Source organism: Lipotes vexillifer, unplaced genomic scaffold (genome assembly GCF_000442215.2).
Source record: "Lipotes vexillifer unplaced genomic scaffold, Lipotes_vexillifer_v1.1 scaffold83, whole genome shotgun sequence".
NCBI classification, from domain to species: Eukaryota; Metazoa; Chordata; class Mammalia; order Artiodactyla; family Lipotidae; genus Lipotes; species Lipotes vexillifer.
Window position 1 is genome coordinate 2,697,949 of NW_006799780.1, and position 15,807 is coordinate 2,713,755.

The 15,807-nt window shown below is 40.4% G+C and overlaps 1 protein-coding gene across 1 annotated transcript in view; it reads left to right on the plus strand.

Annotated features, from left to right (window-relative positions):
- The window catches only part of CMYA5 (cardiomyopathy associated 5), a 113,904-nt gene that overhangs the window by 76,692 nt on the left and 21,405 nt on the right, over positions 1-15,807 (plus strand). The window contains 3 exon segments of the mRNA XM_007471973.1: positions 3,214-3,363; positions 5,926-6,072; positions 7,407-7,554. Of these exon segments, the coding sequence (XP_007472035.1) occupies positions 3,214-3,363; positions 5,926-6,072; positions 7,407-7,554 (445 nt within the window).

The window sequence follows — 15,807 nt, forward strand, 5'->3', positions numbered from 1 at the left end:
TTTTTTGTGGTACGCGGGCCTCTCACTGTTGTGGCCTCTCCCGCTGCGGAGCACAGGCTCTGGACGTGCAGGCTCAGCGGCCATGGCTCAGGGGCCCAGCCGCTCCGCGGCATGTGGGATCCTCCCGGACCGGGGCATGAACCCGCGTGCCCTGCATCGGCAGGCGCACCCTCAACCACTGCGCCACCAGGGAAGCCCTGAAACTGTATCTATTAAATAACAACTCCTCATTCCTCCTGCCCCCACCCCCTCCCCCCAGCCTCTGGCAACCACCGTCTACCTCCCGTCTCTATGAATTTAAAGTACTCTAGGTACCTCATATAAGTGGAATTATGCAGTATTTGGCTTTTTGTGACTGCTTATTTCACTTAGCATAATGTCCTAAAGTTCATCCGTGTTGTACCATGTGTCAGAATGCCCTTCCTTATTAAAGCTGAATAAATTCCGTTGGATGTCTATACTGCATTTTGCTTATCCATTATCGATTCACTCATCGATGTACTTTTGGGTTCCTTTCACATTTTGGCTACTGTAAATAATGCTGTTCTCCTGGGGACTTTTTTGAAAGCTAGGTTTAGTGGGAATCTGTATCCACCACAGGTACTGAAGTGCAGGTTGATCTAATGCTTAGCTCGCCAAGCATGACAGCTCTTTATGGGCACGCTGTCAGGCAGAGGGAATCCATGGGGTGATGCTCTGCCTAGCTCCTTAGCCTCTGGCAAAGAAGCCTTAAAATCATTTTGCATTTTTTGGCATTACTCCTACTCAAGTTTATTACTACAGAAGTGTAAATAGCATTGCTAACGTATAAAATCTGAGCTTCTGATGTCCTTTTGCCACACAGGAATTGTAAATCCAGCCAACTGTTATTAGATCACATCTATGGAATATTCATACTCCCTTCTTAATTTTAGAATACTTTGAAGAATAAAAGTGGTTCTTGTTTTGAAAAAAGATGTTTTAATTTTAATGTTTTTAAAGGAGTAGATTAAGTACAAAATTATTTCTAGCCTACATTCTTTGCTTAATTCCCTACAACTGCTTATTCCTTAAAATTTGTTGATTTTGGGGTCAATTATCAATTTTAAGTTCGTTAAGTTACCTGAGAGAGAGATTTTTGAAAAGATGTTGCCAGTTTTAAAAAGCAGCTATAGCTCAGTTTATAACTCATAGAGAAAAAAGCAGCATTTTCGTTGTTCATATGCCTCAAGAAGTTCTCCAGCACTGCTTCAAAGGTGATTTGATAATAGTCAATCTGCTTGGCTCTTCCATAAACCTGGGCAACGTGAAAATTTACTGAACTACATTTATCTGGATGGACTCCTTTACAATGTGACACTGATTTCCTGCTGGGAAGACAGAAAAGTCAAAGACAGTATGAGTCTCTGAACCACTATCAGTCCTTGCGGAGGTGCTCTGACAGGCAGGCTTCCTGCCTTATCATGCAGGCTCCCAGCATGTCTTACCTCTGTGGTCCCTCTGTGATTTACCAGATGATGGGTCTCTACTTAAACTCCCATCTTCAGGGGCTTCCTGGCTTCTCTCCTCCATTTTCTGTGCTCCTGCAAAAGGCCATGTTGCTTTCTGAATGTTAACACCGGTTATGTGTCAGATACATTGCTAAGCACTTAATATACATTATCTTGCTTTTTAAAACAACCCTGGGAGGAAATGGTATTATTGTCGTTTTCCTATTTTAAAGATGGAGGAATTGAAGCTGAGATAACACAGCTCCTAAGTGGGGGATCTGGCATTTAACCTTAGGCCAGCCTCTCTGCTCCAAAGCCCATGAACTTGCCCACTCTATTATCCTGCTTCTCATTTTTCATAACTGTGTATTTCCTCAGGTCTTTATCTCTTTATTGAATCTTTTCAATGTGTCTCTTTTTTTCCATTTACTAAATTTAGACCCGTTTATTTCTTCTAATTTCCACTTTCCCTGTTGAACTAACCCTTGTTTTCTTTCCCTTCAGTGTTGACTTTTAATAAAGTAATCTCATAAAATTTGGCCTGTATTATTCAGCAAGCTCATCTCTCAGGAAATTGTTGACAGGAAAATAACAACACAAATAAATTTAAAAACAGGACATCTGGGCTTCCCTGGTGGCTCAGTGCTTGAGAGTCCGCCTGCCGATGCAGGAGACGCGGGTTCGTGCCCCGTTTCGGGAGGATCCCACATGCCGCGGAGCGGCTGGGCCCGTGAGCCATGGCCACTGAGCCTGCGCGTCCGGAGCCTGTGCTCCGCAAATGGGAGAGGCCACAACAGTGAGAGGCCCGCATAACGCAAGAAAAAAAAAAAAACGAAAAAAAAACAGGACATCTTTTCAACTATGGGAATAACCTTTTCCTCTAATTTGTAAACTATGTTCAATGCTTTTATATCTCAAAAATTTGGGAGGAGAATTGTACAGGAGCTTGATTTATGGTGTCATATATGCTGTGAATGTTCAATATGCATAATTATAGACCTTTGAAATCTCTAGTAGAACACTTGAGAATATTGTTGTCTTTAAAATTCAGAACAATGGATTTATACTAGATATCTAAACCTTGTATTTGAATCAGTTAATAGGGTACTTTTCCCCCCAGGTAATTTTTACATTTTGTTTTAAAAAGTTGTAGGTATAGTCATGTTGGAGATGGGAAAATGGGATAGTAGTTTCAGAAAGTATATTTTGATATTTTATTCATGCAAGTCTTTTTCAGCCTTGATGATATAGCAACTATAGCTAAAAAGGGTTTCATCTGTCTCTATTTGAATATAGTTTCTATACTGATGTAGAAAGATAGAACATTGGTCATCTAGCAATGCGTTCTCAAAGTTTTGTTTTGAAGGAAAACCAAATCATTTGATGAATCCTCTAACTTGTATAAGTTTATCGCTCTAAATACAGGATTACAGAAGAATATTATCAAGTGATCCCATTGGGAGATCCATTTTTTGTTTATTTCTATGTATATTATATGTATATATGTACACATGCAGACAAGACATTTTGGAGGGAGACACACTCAACTGTAACAGTGGTTACCTCCAAGGAATATCCTTAGGGTTGGGGGCTGCTGGGAACAAGGTAGCCGTCCCAGCTTTACTCCATGTACTTCTGTATTGTTTCCATTTTTATCAATAAGTACAAGTGACTTTTGCAAAAAGAAAAAGAAATCAATCAATAAAAGCAGCATTAGTGATAATAAATCTTGCTTATATTCCAGTTCCACAGCCTCCTAGATTAGAACCTCAGGAACCAAATTCTGCCACTAGCACAACGATTGCAGTTTACTGGAGCATGAACAAGGAAGATGTCATTGACTCATTCCAGGTTTACTGCGTGGAGGAGCCGCAAGATGACCAGGAAGTAAATGGTAGGATTGCTAACACAAACTCAGATGCATATGTACATTTCTATATCTTAATGTGTAGTATTTAAACATACACATATTATGACTCTTTCCACAAAGCACTTGTAGCCACTTACAAAAACAACAATGAACCAACAATCGTATAATGAAATAACATGTAAGCGAAATTTGGAAATCAGGATCAAGGGAAACAAAAATGCATAAATATCATCCTAATGATCAACATTAATACTGTAATTGAAATTCAAATTTGGCTTTGAGTATTCAGGTTAACAGGAGAAATTACGTGATTCTCATTTTCAGGCAGGAGGTAATGTACCAAAGTGTTGAAAACAAAGTTTCAATCAGTACTGAAGTCTAAAAGGCGAGTATAAAGTGTGCCACTTTGTAGAGGAGAAATGGACACTGTCCTCCACAGTAATTTTAGTGCAAATGCAGCATTGGATGTCATGGTTGGCATTTCTCAGATCCACCTTTGATAAAAGCTGAAAACTATAAAGGTAAATTCAGAGTTCACACTTCTCAAGGCATGAGAAGACTGTATGGTGTAGTCTTCTGGTGTCCCAAATTAATGCGAAGATAGAGGTGAAAGTGCTTAGGAGGGTGAATGGGTGGCACGTCATATAGTTGAGCCTCTGTAAATATCTCTAGGACCTCTAATACGACCTAGAAACCAGGCAGTTTGAGGTTGTACTTCCTGATGCATCAGAGCTGGGACTGCTGGCATTCTGTGTTGCTTGTTGAAGATAGACCCATGTATTTTGGAAATCAGATGAGCATGTGACAGGACTGGCATGGCATAGGAACCCAATTTGTAATAAGGAATGAATTATAATGTATTTCACTGTTAACCAGTATTTAAGTCTTTTCAGTTGTCATATGATACTTATTTAAATTAGAAAAAAAGTAAGAAAGCGACCATAGGCATATTGTAAAGTTGGCTAAGTTTGTCTATAAGAACTCCTATCTTACTGGGGACCTATTACCATATACCTGTCACAGCACAACAAGGAAAGTGCTCTTATCCGCATTTGCAAATGAGAAAACTGATGTGAGATTAAATAATTTGCCCAAGACCACAGAAGTTACTCGGGACCAGGGCAGGTTTTAAATACAGATCTTTCAGACTCCAAAACTTATGTTTTTATTTGCTTGACTCTGTGTTTGTTCTGTTATACCACACTTCACCGTGTATATCCAGTTATATCATGGAACTTCATGGCTCTCCAAGACTCCTCTTAACAACTGTTTATTTCCTGGCGTACTTTTTAAAAGTGCTACACTGCCACCGCCCCCCGAACCCCCGCACCATGCCCCACTTACCTGTCCTGTGTCTCACTCATTCAATGCCTTGAACTCTGCTGATGCCAGTTCATTAATCTGATGGTCTAGACTGTGATACCATGCTGTGTGTAATAGGTCTCCAGTAACATATGTTATGTGCTCTGTTAAAAGGAGTACCAGGCTAACAGGACTTAGCCTAAAAGGATAATTCCATTGAAAACTGCAGTCACAAGTTCTAGGCTATGGGGAAATGTTTTTCAGTGTATATGTCTTTATGACATTATTTAAGCCAAACTTTCTGCACAGAAAGTATAGCTCGTTGGGAAAGAGAGATGCAGTTGAAGAAACCTTCTGAGTTGAAGATCTCTTAAATTTACTTTAAAAGGGAACAATCTGGGTTTCTTAACTGGAGGGGTTTTGAAGATGTAACATCATAGAGTAATAAGAGAGGATAACTGGAATTACCATAGGCTAATTTAGAAAAGAAAATTGTTCTTTTAAAAGGAGAGAAAATTTCAGTAAGAATAATCAGATTGGACCAAGGGGCAGGTGTTCAGAATGTTATTGAGTAATATTTACTACTAACATATTGAAAATAATATAAGTAATTTTAGGAAATGTCTTGACTAAACGAAGTTATTTCTTAGGATAGTTTATGCTCTATCAAAGGTGTTTAAGTATTTCTATAAATTGTGGAAACCTCTAGGTGAAAGGATTCTGGAATTCATGAGAGGGAAGCAGGATTTGAAACTTTGAAGACCATACTGATTACTAAAATGATTTACTAATCTGTAAAGATGCTTTTTAACATCATAAATTTAGAAAACGTGGGATTGTCCTTATTTTATTACATACTCTCCTGAAATATTGGCATTGCTTCTTAAGAAGTTTCTTGAGAATGTATTACTGAGATTTAAGTTAACATAAACTCTGCAATTTTTGTATTTGCTATTGAAATCAGTTACTTTAATTGCAGAATGTGAAGCTCAGGATCTTACTAATATGCTATTAGTATATTATTATACTATATTAATATTATACTATAATAATATACTATACTATTATTTTCTGGTAAGTGTTCACAAGTAATAATGTGTCATTCTAAATATCTTTCAGAATGCTGTTGCTTTAAGTGTTCTAAAGTGCTGTCTATCACACAGTAGTATCTGTAAGTTTATCAGTTTGTGTTTCCCACTAAAAAATGTGTCATTTTTCCAATAAATGTAACTTTCAACTAACTTAGGAAGATACCCTAGAGTTTATGATTGTGTTTTATGCTAGATTTGGTAGAAGAATACAGAGTGACCGTGAAAGAAAGCTACTGCGTTTTTGAAGATTTAGAACCTGACCGATGCTATCAAGTATGGGTAATGGCTGTGAATTTCACCGGATGTAGCCTGCCCAGCGAAAGGGCAATTTTTAGAACAGGTAAAGCGATGTTAAGGGGGTGTTAGGAGGCAATACTCAATTCTTCACAGACTATTAAGATCAACCAATAAGCATTTGTTAAGCACCTATTGTGCGCTAGGTATTGCGCAGTGCTGGGTTTACAACAAGAAATAAGACTGGGCTCTTCTCACAAAGCTCATACTCAAGTGTGGGAGACACAAAACAAAAGATTATAAAAAATGTGTGGTAAGGGCCGTGATCCACAACACTCCAGAGGAGTATCTGAGACAGGCCAGGGCAGGGACAGGGTCAGGAATGGCTTCCTAGAACTGATGTCTGAATGGAATCCTTAAAGGATCGGTAGGAATATTGTGTTAAAGGAGTGTATTCCATTTGAAGAAGACAAATGAGCACAGGTGCCCAGGTAAGAAAGAGTATGGAGTGTGCAGGATACAACAAGAATTTTGGTATTATTTCTTTGACTTAAAAACAAGGAGAGGGGAGACATGAGATGAGAAAGGCTAGTGTATAGAGTCCACATTTGCTAAGGTAAGAAGCTCAGGCTTCCTCATATAGGTGCTGGGAGACCCCGAAAGGTTTCTCAGCAATGGTATTCAGCTGGGAATGCATTCCCATGATGGAACCTTTTCACAGGGGGCTGAAGCAGGTGTAGGATAAGCCGAGTTTGCATTGCCTTTAAGATAATTCTTTTTTTTTTTTTGCGGTACACGGGCCTCTCACTGTTGTGGCCTCTCCCATTGCGGAGCACAGGCTCTGGATGCGCAGGCTTAGCGGCCATGGCTCATGGGCCCAGCCGCTCCGCGGCATGTGGGATCTTCCCGGACCGGGTCACAAACCCGTGTCCCCTGCGTCGGCAGGCGGACTCTCAACCACTGCGCCACCAGGGAAGCCCACCTTTAAGATAATTCTAACTGTCCCTGCCCTGGCCTGTCTTGGATACCCCTCTGAGGCAGTTAACTTACTTCCACTGGTTTATCCTTTCTTCTTGCCTTTTAAAACAAGTATTTATTGAGCACCTATTGATGGCAAAATCATGGCTAACTTTTGTGTAAAGGAAGGGGACAAGAATACTTTTATTTACTTGTATATGTATGAAGAAACTCTGGTAGGGTTTACAGGAAGCTACTTTTAGAGGCTGTTTGGAGAGGGGTAAAAACTGGGCAATTTGGAAGGCAGGGGTGAGAGGGAGACTTTTCACTGTATACATTTTTATACCTTTTGGATTTTCAACCCAGAATGTATTTTTTTGTCAAAAATTAAAATAAAATCATGCCCAAGCATTCTTCCCAGAGTACCAGGGAAGCAGAACTACCATAGACAGCTCCACAGTTGACTTGGTTCTCTCTCTGCAGCGCCCTCCACCCCTGTGATCTGTGCCGAGGACTGTACTGTGTGTTGGAACATGGCCACCATCCGATGGCGGCCTGCCAACCCAGAGGCCACTGAGACCTACACTTTGGAGTACTGCAGACAGCACTCTCCCGAGGGCGAGGGCCTCAGGTAAAGATCCCTCTCCATGGGGAGAGCCTGGGGTGCCAGCTAACCTCTAAGCTTATGCTCACAGAGGGAGAAAAGCTTCCTAAAATCCTCCTGAGCTAATTAAGCCGTTGACTTGATTTGCAATTCCATCACTATTCGTCAATGAACTCTAAGTTTGTAATAAACACATGCTGCAATGCAGAATAATCACTCCCTTGTAAGAAAAATATATGTGAATTTTAATAAGGTAGAACATTCTTTGAGGTATATTTAACTTGAGTCATTAGACAGGATATATGCATACGTTATCTGCTTTTTAGTAGTTAGATCAGAATAGGTACCATCTAACTCAGGAAACTAATAGCGAGCTTGTATATAATGTAAATTTGAATGTCTCCGTGATATATTGGTAATATAAAGGACCTGATGACATATATATTACCACAGAGATATACCTGCCTCTTCAAGAGCATGAAGAATCTAGAGACTTTTTCTGGAAAAAAGAAATGTAAAACTCTCTCACTAAAATTATGAAGCTGAAATTTATCAATAAAGGGCTGTGCATCCAGAGGACCTTTGGTAAATGTTACTTCACTTACTTCTTAACCTCCAATCCATGGCAATAGGGCAACTTTGTGTTCCATGATGAAGATTCAAATCATAATTATTAATATTCATATTTTGATAGGGATTTTTTTAAACCAAATTTACTGAGATAAACTATTTTGGCAGGATATGGAACTTGGAAATAATGGTATGAAATTAGACAGCTTTTTAATAAAGTATATTATTTAAGCTCTTGATTATTTTCATTATCAATCAACAGCTATTTATTTAGTTATGATTTGAGGTTTCATACGACTGAGCAATAATTATAGTTTCTTTCAAGTATGTGAAGGCAGGCTTCACAAAATAACGATCAAAGGACAAATTAATGTTGAGTGGAGTGTGTATAGGTGGGATGTAGACATTTCAGCAGAAGTGAGAACGTAGTAAATGTACAGGAAACAACATCTCTGTTAATGTGCCAATTGCTAGAAGGCAGGCTTCAATGACTAGCAAATAGCCGAGAGCTTAACTCAGAGAGAGAGAGACAGACAGACAGACCAACAGAGACAAAAACAGAGAGACAGAGGAAGAGAGTGAAAAGAGGGAGGGAGAGGGAGACAAAGACAGAGACAAAGAGAAAGAGATTATAACTGGCTTCTACTGAGCATTTACTATGTGCCAAGTCACTATTCTAAGTGCCTTATGTATGTTGCCTTATTTAATCCTCAAACGAACTCTGAGAGAAAACATATGCTTTGAGATGCTAGCAGCGAGTGAGTGGCAATCAGGATTCAAACCTTGTTTTGTTAGATTTCACAGTCCAAGCTGCTGACCACTGTTGAATGTCACCCAGGAGAGTCCTGGACATTCTCTGCAAAAGACTCTTGATGCTAGGAGAGCATTTGGTCTGGAGTGCCCTGAGTCCCAGGGCAATCTCTCCCATCGTTCTTCACCATCAGTGAGGAAAGCCCAGTTCTTTCTGAGGCAAGATGAGACTGTGAAGGAATGCTCTGAAGTGACTCATCCTTGTTATAGCATCGGTCCCCAGCTGACATTTGCATAAATAATACCAGCACAGTTGGATTCTTAAATCAGCAGAAATCTGAGAGAAACCCTGAGACCTAGTAGCCATCTCACTGAGGGAACTGTGATGTCATCTCATAAATGCGGCTACAGGGAGAAGGGAATGGGGGGATGGAAGGGGGAATGGCATCACCGAGGGCCTTCAACATGCCAGGAGCTGTGCTAAATCTCATCTAACCCTCTCGACAATTCTAGGAGGGAGGTCATGACTTCCATTGAATGAGCCTCAGGGAGGTTAAATAATTTGGCCAAGGTATTAAATGACGGAGTGAGAGTTTGGAGTCAGGATGCACACTCAGGTTTGTCTTATTCTTTCCACTAGTTCTAAAACTTGTGACGTTACACAGACTGAGTTAGCATTACCTCAACAGCCTGACAACTGGAAGTTATTGTGTATCCTGGGTTTCCTTTGTCACATGAAAAACATAGATGTAAAGAGAGAACACAGTACCATTCAAAACCCCTTTAATTAAAGTTTTTCCTTTCTCTGATCATCCCTGGGGCCCTCAAAAAAAAAACGTCCATTTGATATCAACAGTGAATAATGCATTCCAAACAAATCCTTCATCAAAGCCAGAGAAATCATTGACGGTTCCATTTCTAGGGAAAAAATGGCCATCCACCAATTTCATTAAGACAAAAGTTGAGCTTATTAAAACATGACTTGTCATTAGTTTATCCCTTTGAGACTTTGCCAGTGGGTTCATTTTTATTTTTCTTGCCAAAGGAGAGCATTTGAGAGGCTGGATAAGCAGAAGTTTGTAGAAGTTACGGAACACTCCAAGAATCCTTTGTTATTGAATGGATGTGGTCCAGCAAGCTAGAAGTGAAGGGAAATTCCACATGCAGAAGGCTTGTTGACAGTTCGGGGCTGTGTTGGAGATGGAGCTCTTTTCCAATTAGGTGCTAAAAGACCCCTCAGTGCCAGGAGGTAGAATGGTATGTTCAATCCGTAGCCCAGGGATGACTCTCCAGCCTCTCTGGATCCCTGCTGAATCTTACAATAGGTAATTTTTTGAGGCAAGCACAATTGTGTTGGCCACAAATCACTACCCTGTGATCCCTCACAAATACAAGAAACCTCAATGCCTTATACCTCTGGTTGGCATCAACAACAGACTGTGAAATAATTCATCCTTAATTTCAGAGTCCCAGTGCTGCAAAACTCATCTGTATCCCTTTTGTTCTCCAATTTAAGAGTTCAGGAGGGAAGGAACATTCTACTCTTCTGGAGTAGCCATGTGTCTTAGGTCTTTGACCATCTGGTTCTTACAGCCAACTTTAAAACATTCCCTACAATGTCTGATGGTTCAAAACCCTACAAAACATTAACTATTTACTATCATCTATATGGCCCAATCTCTAGGATGTCAGTTGTAGACAGCTAGTCAGTAGAATTGATAAACAAAGAACCTCAACACTTGATCACCCCTAGCCAACAAAGGCAAACAATCCCTACTGTTCCATTCTATTAGAACCACATTCTTCACTTTGTTTTTCTGCATAGCAGTGCATAATTAAAGTCATTTTGTGTCTTGGAAAGAAAAGCAAGCCAAGGATTGTCTGATCCCGCTCACTTGTTGGCTCCATGAAGGGATTATTATTTAAAGTGGCAGCGTCAGTGCCTGAGACAGCATCTGGCATATTGTAACTACTCAATACATATGTATTACCTGGATGGGTAAATGTCATCAACACTGAACACATAATATTGACACCAACAAAAAAGTTAGGTCAGCTTTTTTTTTTTGCAGTACGTGGGCCTCTCACTGTTGCGGCCTCTCCCGTTGTGGAGCACAGGCTCCGGACGCGCAGGCTCAGCGGCCATGGCTCACGGGCCCAGCCGCTCCGCGGCATGTGGGACCCTCCCGGACCGGGGCACGAACCCGCGTCCCCTGCATCGACAGGCGGGCTCTCAACCACTGCGCCACCAGGGGAGCCCCAGGTCAGCTTTGAGTATAATCTCCTATTCACAATGGGAAAAAAAATAAACTGTGCCAACAAAGTAAAGAAGAATGGTGAATGAGTTAATTTTAGTGCTTGGATACTTAAGTAGGAGATAAGACTAGTCTAACCTGTGGACTGGAGGCCTTTTCATGGATCACTTATAGGGAAGGACACTGATAATCTTGTTGATCCATTGGTTACATAACCCTTACATACATTTTAGGTTCTATGCAAAACCCCTATTCTAAATCAGATGCAAAAAGAAAAGAAAACAAACCACAAAAGAAACCCCCCCAAAAACTGGGTAAGGACAGGAACCTTATCTATGCAGCTGTTTATTAAAGGTCTATTTAATAAGTGAACGAGCAGATGAATGATGGCATTAGCCGGTCTCCTTCTGCCCTTGCCAACTCCAAGTCCTCTAACTGGCTGGAATCTCTAGCAAAGGAGAGATGGAGAACCCAACAGGACTAAGAACTAAATGAATTTACATCTCTTTCTCACCCTCAATCCCTGAAAAGACAGACAGACTTAAAAGCTCCAGTCTGGAGTGGGAAGAGAAGTTGAAAGGAAATGAAAAGGGAGAAAAGGATGAGTAATATGAAATTGCACATACACACATGGAGGGCATTGATTACCCTTTAGATTAGGGAGTCTAATTTTGGTTGCCAGAACAGAAACACATCCAGCTTCGGACCTGCATTCACTCTCCCATATGATGGCCTCTAGAAATTCCAATCTAAGACCAAAGTTGCTGGTTAACCTCTCAGAGTAGGTGTTTGAATGCAATGTGCCTACTGTGCTCCAGAGTTCCATGATGTGGTGTCTGAAATAGCCGAGCAGTTGCCTCCATTCCATCATCCTCACAGAAGACACATTTGCATATTTTGGTGTGTGGGCACCACGGCTCTGTCCCAGCAGTTGGCCCCTACTGGGCTTGGGGGTGGGCGGGAGTGACAATCCCCGGCTTGTGTGTGGGGGCTGAGGGAGCTCCTACTCACCCTTTCCTGTTTTTCTTTGAATGCTCTCCTCAGGTTGGGTGGGCTCAAAACACTTGCAAAAATTTTCCACCGCTCTGCTGTTTCCTCAGCTGTTCTGTCTCTCCTGTGTGGAAAGAAGTCAGCAGAACTGTGGGTGGAGGAGGGAAAACTGCGAGAAATATAGTACAGGGCTTAGCTGTGTAGGCTGTGCAGAAAGAAGCTGTGTACTGAATGACAAATCTGTGAGACTCAATACGCCACAGAACTGGTTGGTAGTGAACTTCCTGCTCCCCAGCCCCGGCCAAGGCTGTGGGTAGGGAGACCCTCCCGGGCCACCCTCCCTGGGAGCCTCCCCAGCGTGGGTGGGGCTCTGAGTGCTGGACTCATGAGCTCCTGCTTCTAGCTTTTGGGGTTACACGTGATGGGACAGGAAGAGGATTGTCTGTCACAGCTGGGTATTCTAGCTGGGGATGACTGCCACTTTGTCCATATAATAAGGACAAATAAGGGTGAATTTCCTATTGAACTTAGTGCCTGAGCAGGAGATGAAGAATCCCGGAATTTTTTTCTTTTTAAAAAGTTTTTACGAAGCTTTCAGCTGGAGAGGTGATGACTGACCATAGGGTCAAGGGCAAATGATTTGACCTTCTCCACAACCTATGGATAAAAGAGGCAGTCATTCCTGCCCTGTGCTTGCTTCACAGGGTGACAGGAAGGACAACTGACATGACTGGGAGAAAATGCATTGAGTAATTAAGAGGTAATAGACAATCTTCATATGGTATTGTTCTCCTGACCCAAGTTGTAATATTCCTCTTTAGGGAGCCCTTGGGAGAGAGAGTTACGGGAAGATAATCCACCCCCCACCCCACCCCGCTCCCACTGAAATTCGTGGCATTCAGCTTTTTCTAAATGAATTTTCTTCCCAAATGAATCTGACTTAACTTTGATCATTGAAAATCCTGTACACCTCCTGGTTGTGTAGTAAAACCTCAGTCAGTGGAAAACCAGCCTATTCCTTCACTTCTAACGTATGATCTGTCAATTTCCCAAAGTATTCTAGTTCACAATAAAAGACGCAGGCACACTAGAGCCACTGAAAACAACCCTGTAAAAGCAAGAGCCAGATAATGCAGAAGGAGGTTGTATCAGAAAGCATAGGCTAAGAACAGTACCTCAACGGAACATACAATTTGAATATGAACTGCCTGGCAGCTAAAGTGAAAACAGGAGAGTGGGGAGAGAGAGCAAGAGGGAGAAAGAAAGAGATTACATAACTCATCTTTTTTTTTTTTTTAAAAAAAAAGGAAACACAGCACTTCACTAAGAGAGACAATTATATTTCTTGACATTCAGTTCTAAGATGAATTTTTCACGTAGATCTTTATATAAGGGCTATTGAACAAGATAGTAGTGATTGTCTTTAAGAGCAGTTTTACAAAAGATGCAAAAACATTCCCTGTGTAACCATTTTTTAAATGGGCTCTTGAAAGCACAACGTTAAATCGCCATTCTGTGCAGGCAGTTCTATGGGACCTTAAGTAATTGTCCGCCTATGTGACCTCTGAGTGGTAAAGGAGAGCTTAGAGAATCCAGAAGAATGAATGAATGTTACTAGGCTCCTGGGATTCTCTGCCTGAAATATAAATGGTATCATTCAAACTTGGGAGGGTAACTAGCTACAGAGAAAACAAAGCTGCAGGATCCTTCTGCTGGAATCCTTTGGCTCTCTTTGATTTTGTGCGAGATGCTAATTACAGGAAAGCCTAAGTTCCGTGGGTCAGCAGGATTCAGCCCTCATGTTATGTTTCTATACTATTATGAACTAATAGTGATGTTTAGTTAACACTGAGTCTCATAATATCCTCATTCATCAAATGAAGAACAGTCCTGTTCAAAAATTTTTATCTACCAAGTTTAAAAAAACCCCAAAAGTCAGTATATAAAGAATTTTCTTCTTAATCTTGATTTAACCAAAATTTTTCATCTTAAACAAAAAATTCCATGTTTATGGTTAGTTAAGGTTTTATAAATGGCTTCCAATAGCTAAAACTATTTAGTTAGCTGTTCTCATATTTCATGTTGTTTATATTCTCATGGATTTTTCTTCTTTTTTCCTGTTTCTCCTGCCCACCCCTTCTCACCCCACACTATCTTATGATTATGTTTTTCAAACCTAACTGATCATAGAAAAACAACTGGGATGCTTGTTAGAGTTTATACTCACGGGCTCCTCTTAAGAGATTCCGATTCAGAAGGTCTACTGTGCCCAGGCAGGTATGGGGAACACTACTTTACTAGCTGGTCCCCATAGGGCCCAGCAGTGTGCTCTGTTCACAGTTCACATTAAATGGTGTTGATTGACTGGCTGAATGTTGGTGCTGCCAACAGTAAGAGCCCACTGTGTTTTTAAAAAACAATTCATACTTAGCCATCTGTTGTGCACTGCAGTGACAGCACCATCTGTAGGCTGCTTCCAGGAGTCACGGCACTGGGTTCCTCCATATTGTTTGTACACGTGCTGCCCCCTTTTCCTGGGAGAAAACATGTTTAGATCCAGGTATTAGACATGGGAGTGCAGAGGACAGCCACTCCTTGTGGTGACCAGCCCCTCAGCTTACCTTGAGCACATGTACACCTCTTCCTTCCATTCAACACAAATTGTTGAATTATAAAATTCCTAGAGAAGTTACTTTACAGAGTTCCAACTAACGTTTGCATTTTGCAAACGCATTCAACCAACTCCTGAACTTGTAATATAGCTCTAAAAGTTAATTGTTTAATTAATTTTGCATAGATAATACATACATATGGTACAAATTCAAAAGATGCAAAAAGGAATACAGTGAAAATTGTCTCCTTTCTATCTATACTTCACTTACTTAGTTCTCCTTCCCAGAGACAGTTACTGTTATCTGATTCATATTTATCTTTTAAGATAGTCTGTGCATACACAGCATCTATATTTTGTCCACAAATGGTAGCATACTATATATATATTTCTAACACCTTACTTTTCTTGTTTAAAAATATTTCCTGGTATCTCATATCAATACAAATGGAACTGCATCAGTTTTTTAACAAACAATTCTGTTGTAGTCTAAGACTATAATTAATTTATCTGACCAGTTGAGAGGCACTTAAGTTGTTTCCATTCTCACAAAGAGTGCTGCAGAAAAATCTCTGTGCATATATCTTTGTGCACATATCTGCATACATGTGCAGGTATATCTGTAGGATAAGTTCCTAGAAGTACCGTGATTGGTTAGAAGGTATGAACATTTCGAATTTTGATAGATATTAGCAAATTGTCTCCATAGAGGCTGTAGCTGTTTACACTCTGGCTAGCGGCATGTAAGTGTGCTTGGTTCTTCATACCTTTGCCTACACAGGGTGTGATAAAACTTGACAGTTGGATAAGTAGAAAATGGAATCTTATTATAGTTTAATTGTGCATTTCTGTTATTAGGTTGAACATCTTTTTGTCTGTTTCAGACCCATGTACTTACTTTTCTATGAACTGTTCATTTCCTTTACCCATTTTTTCCTGTTAGAGTGTAGTATTTTTTTCTTATTGATTTGTAGAAGCTCTTTGATTTATAAAGAACATTAGCCTTCATCTATGATATGAGTTGCATTTAAAAATTTTTTGCCATACGTATTTTGTTTTTGGCTAAAACAATAGATATTTATTTTCAATTCTGGAAGCTCAACA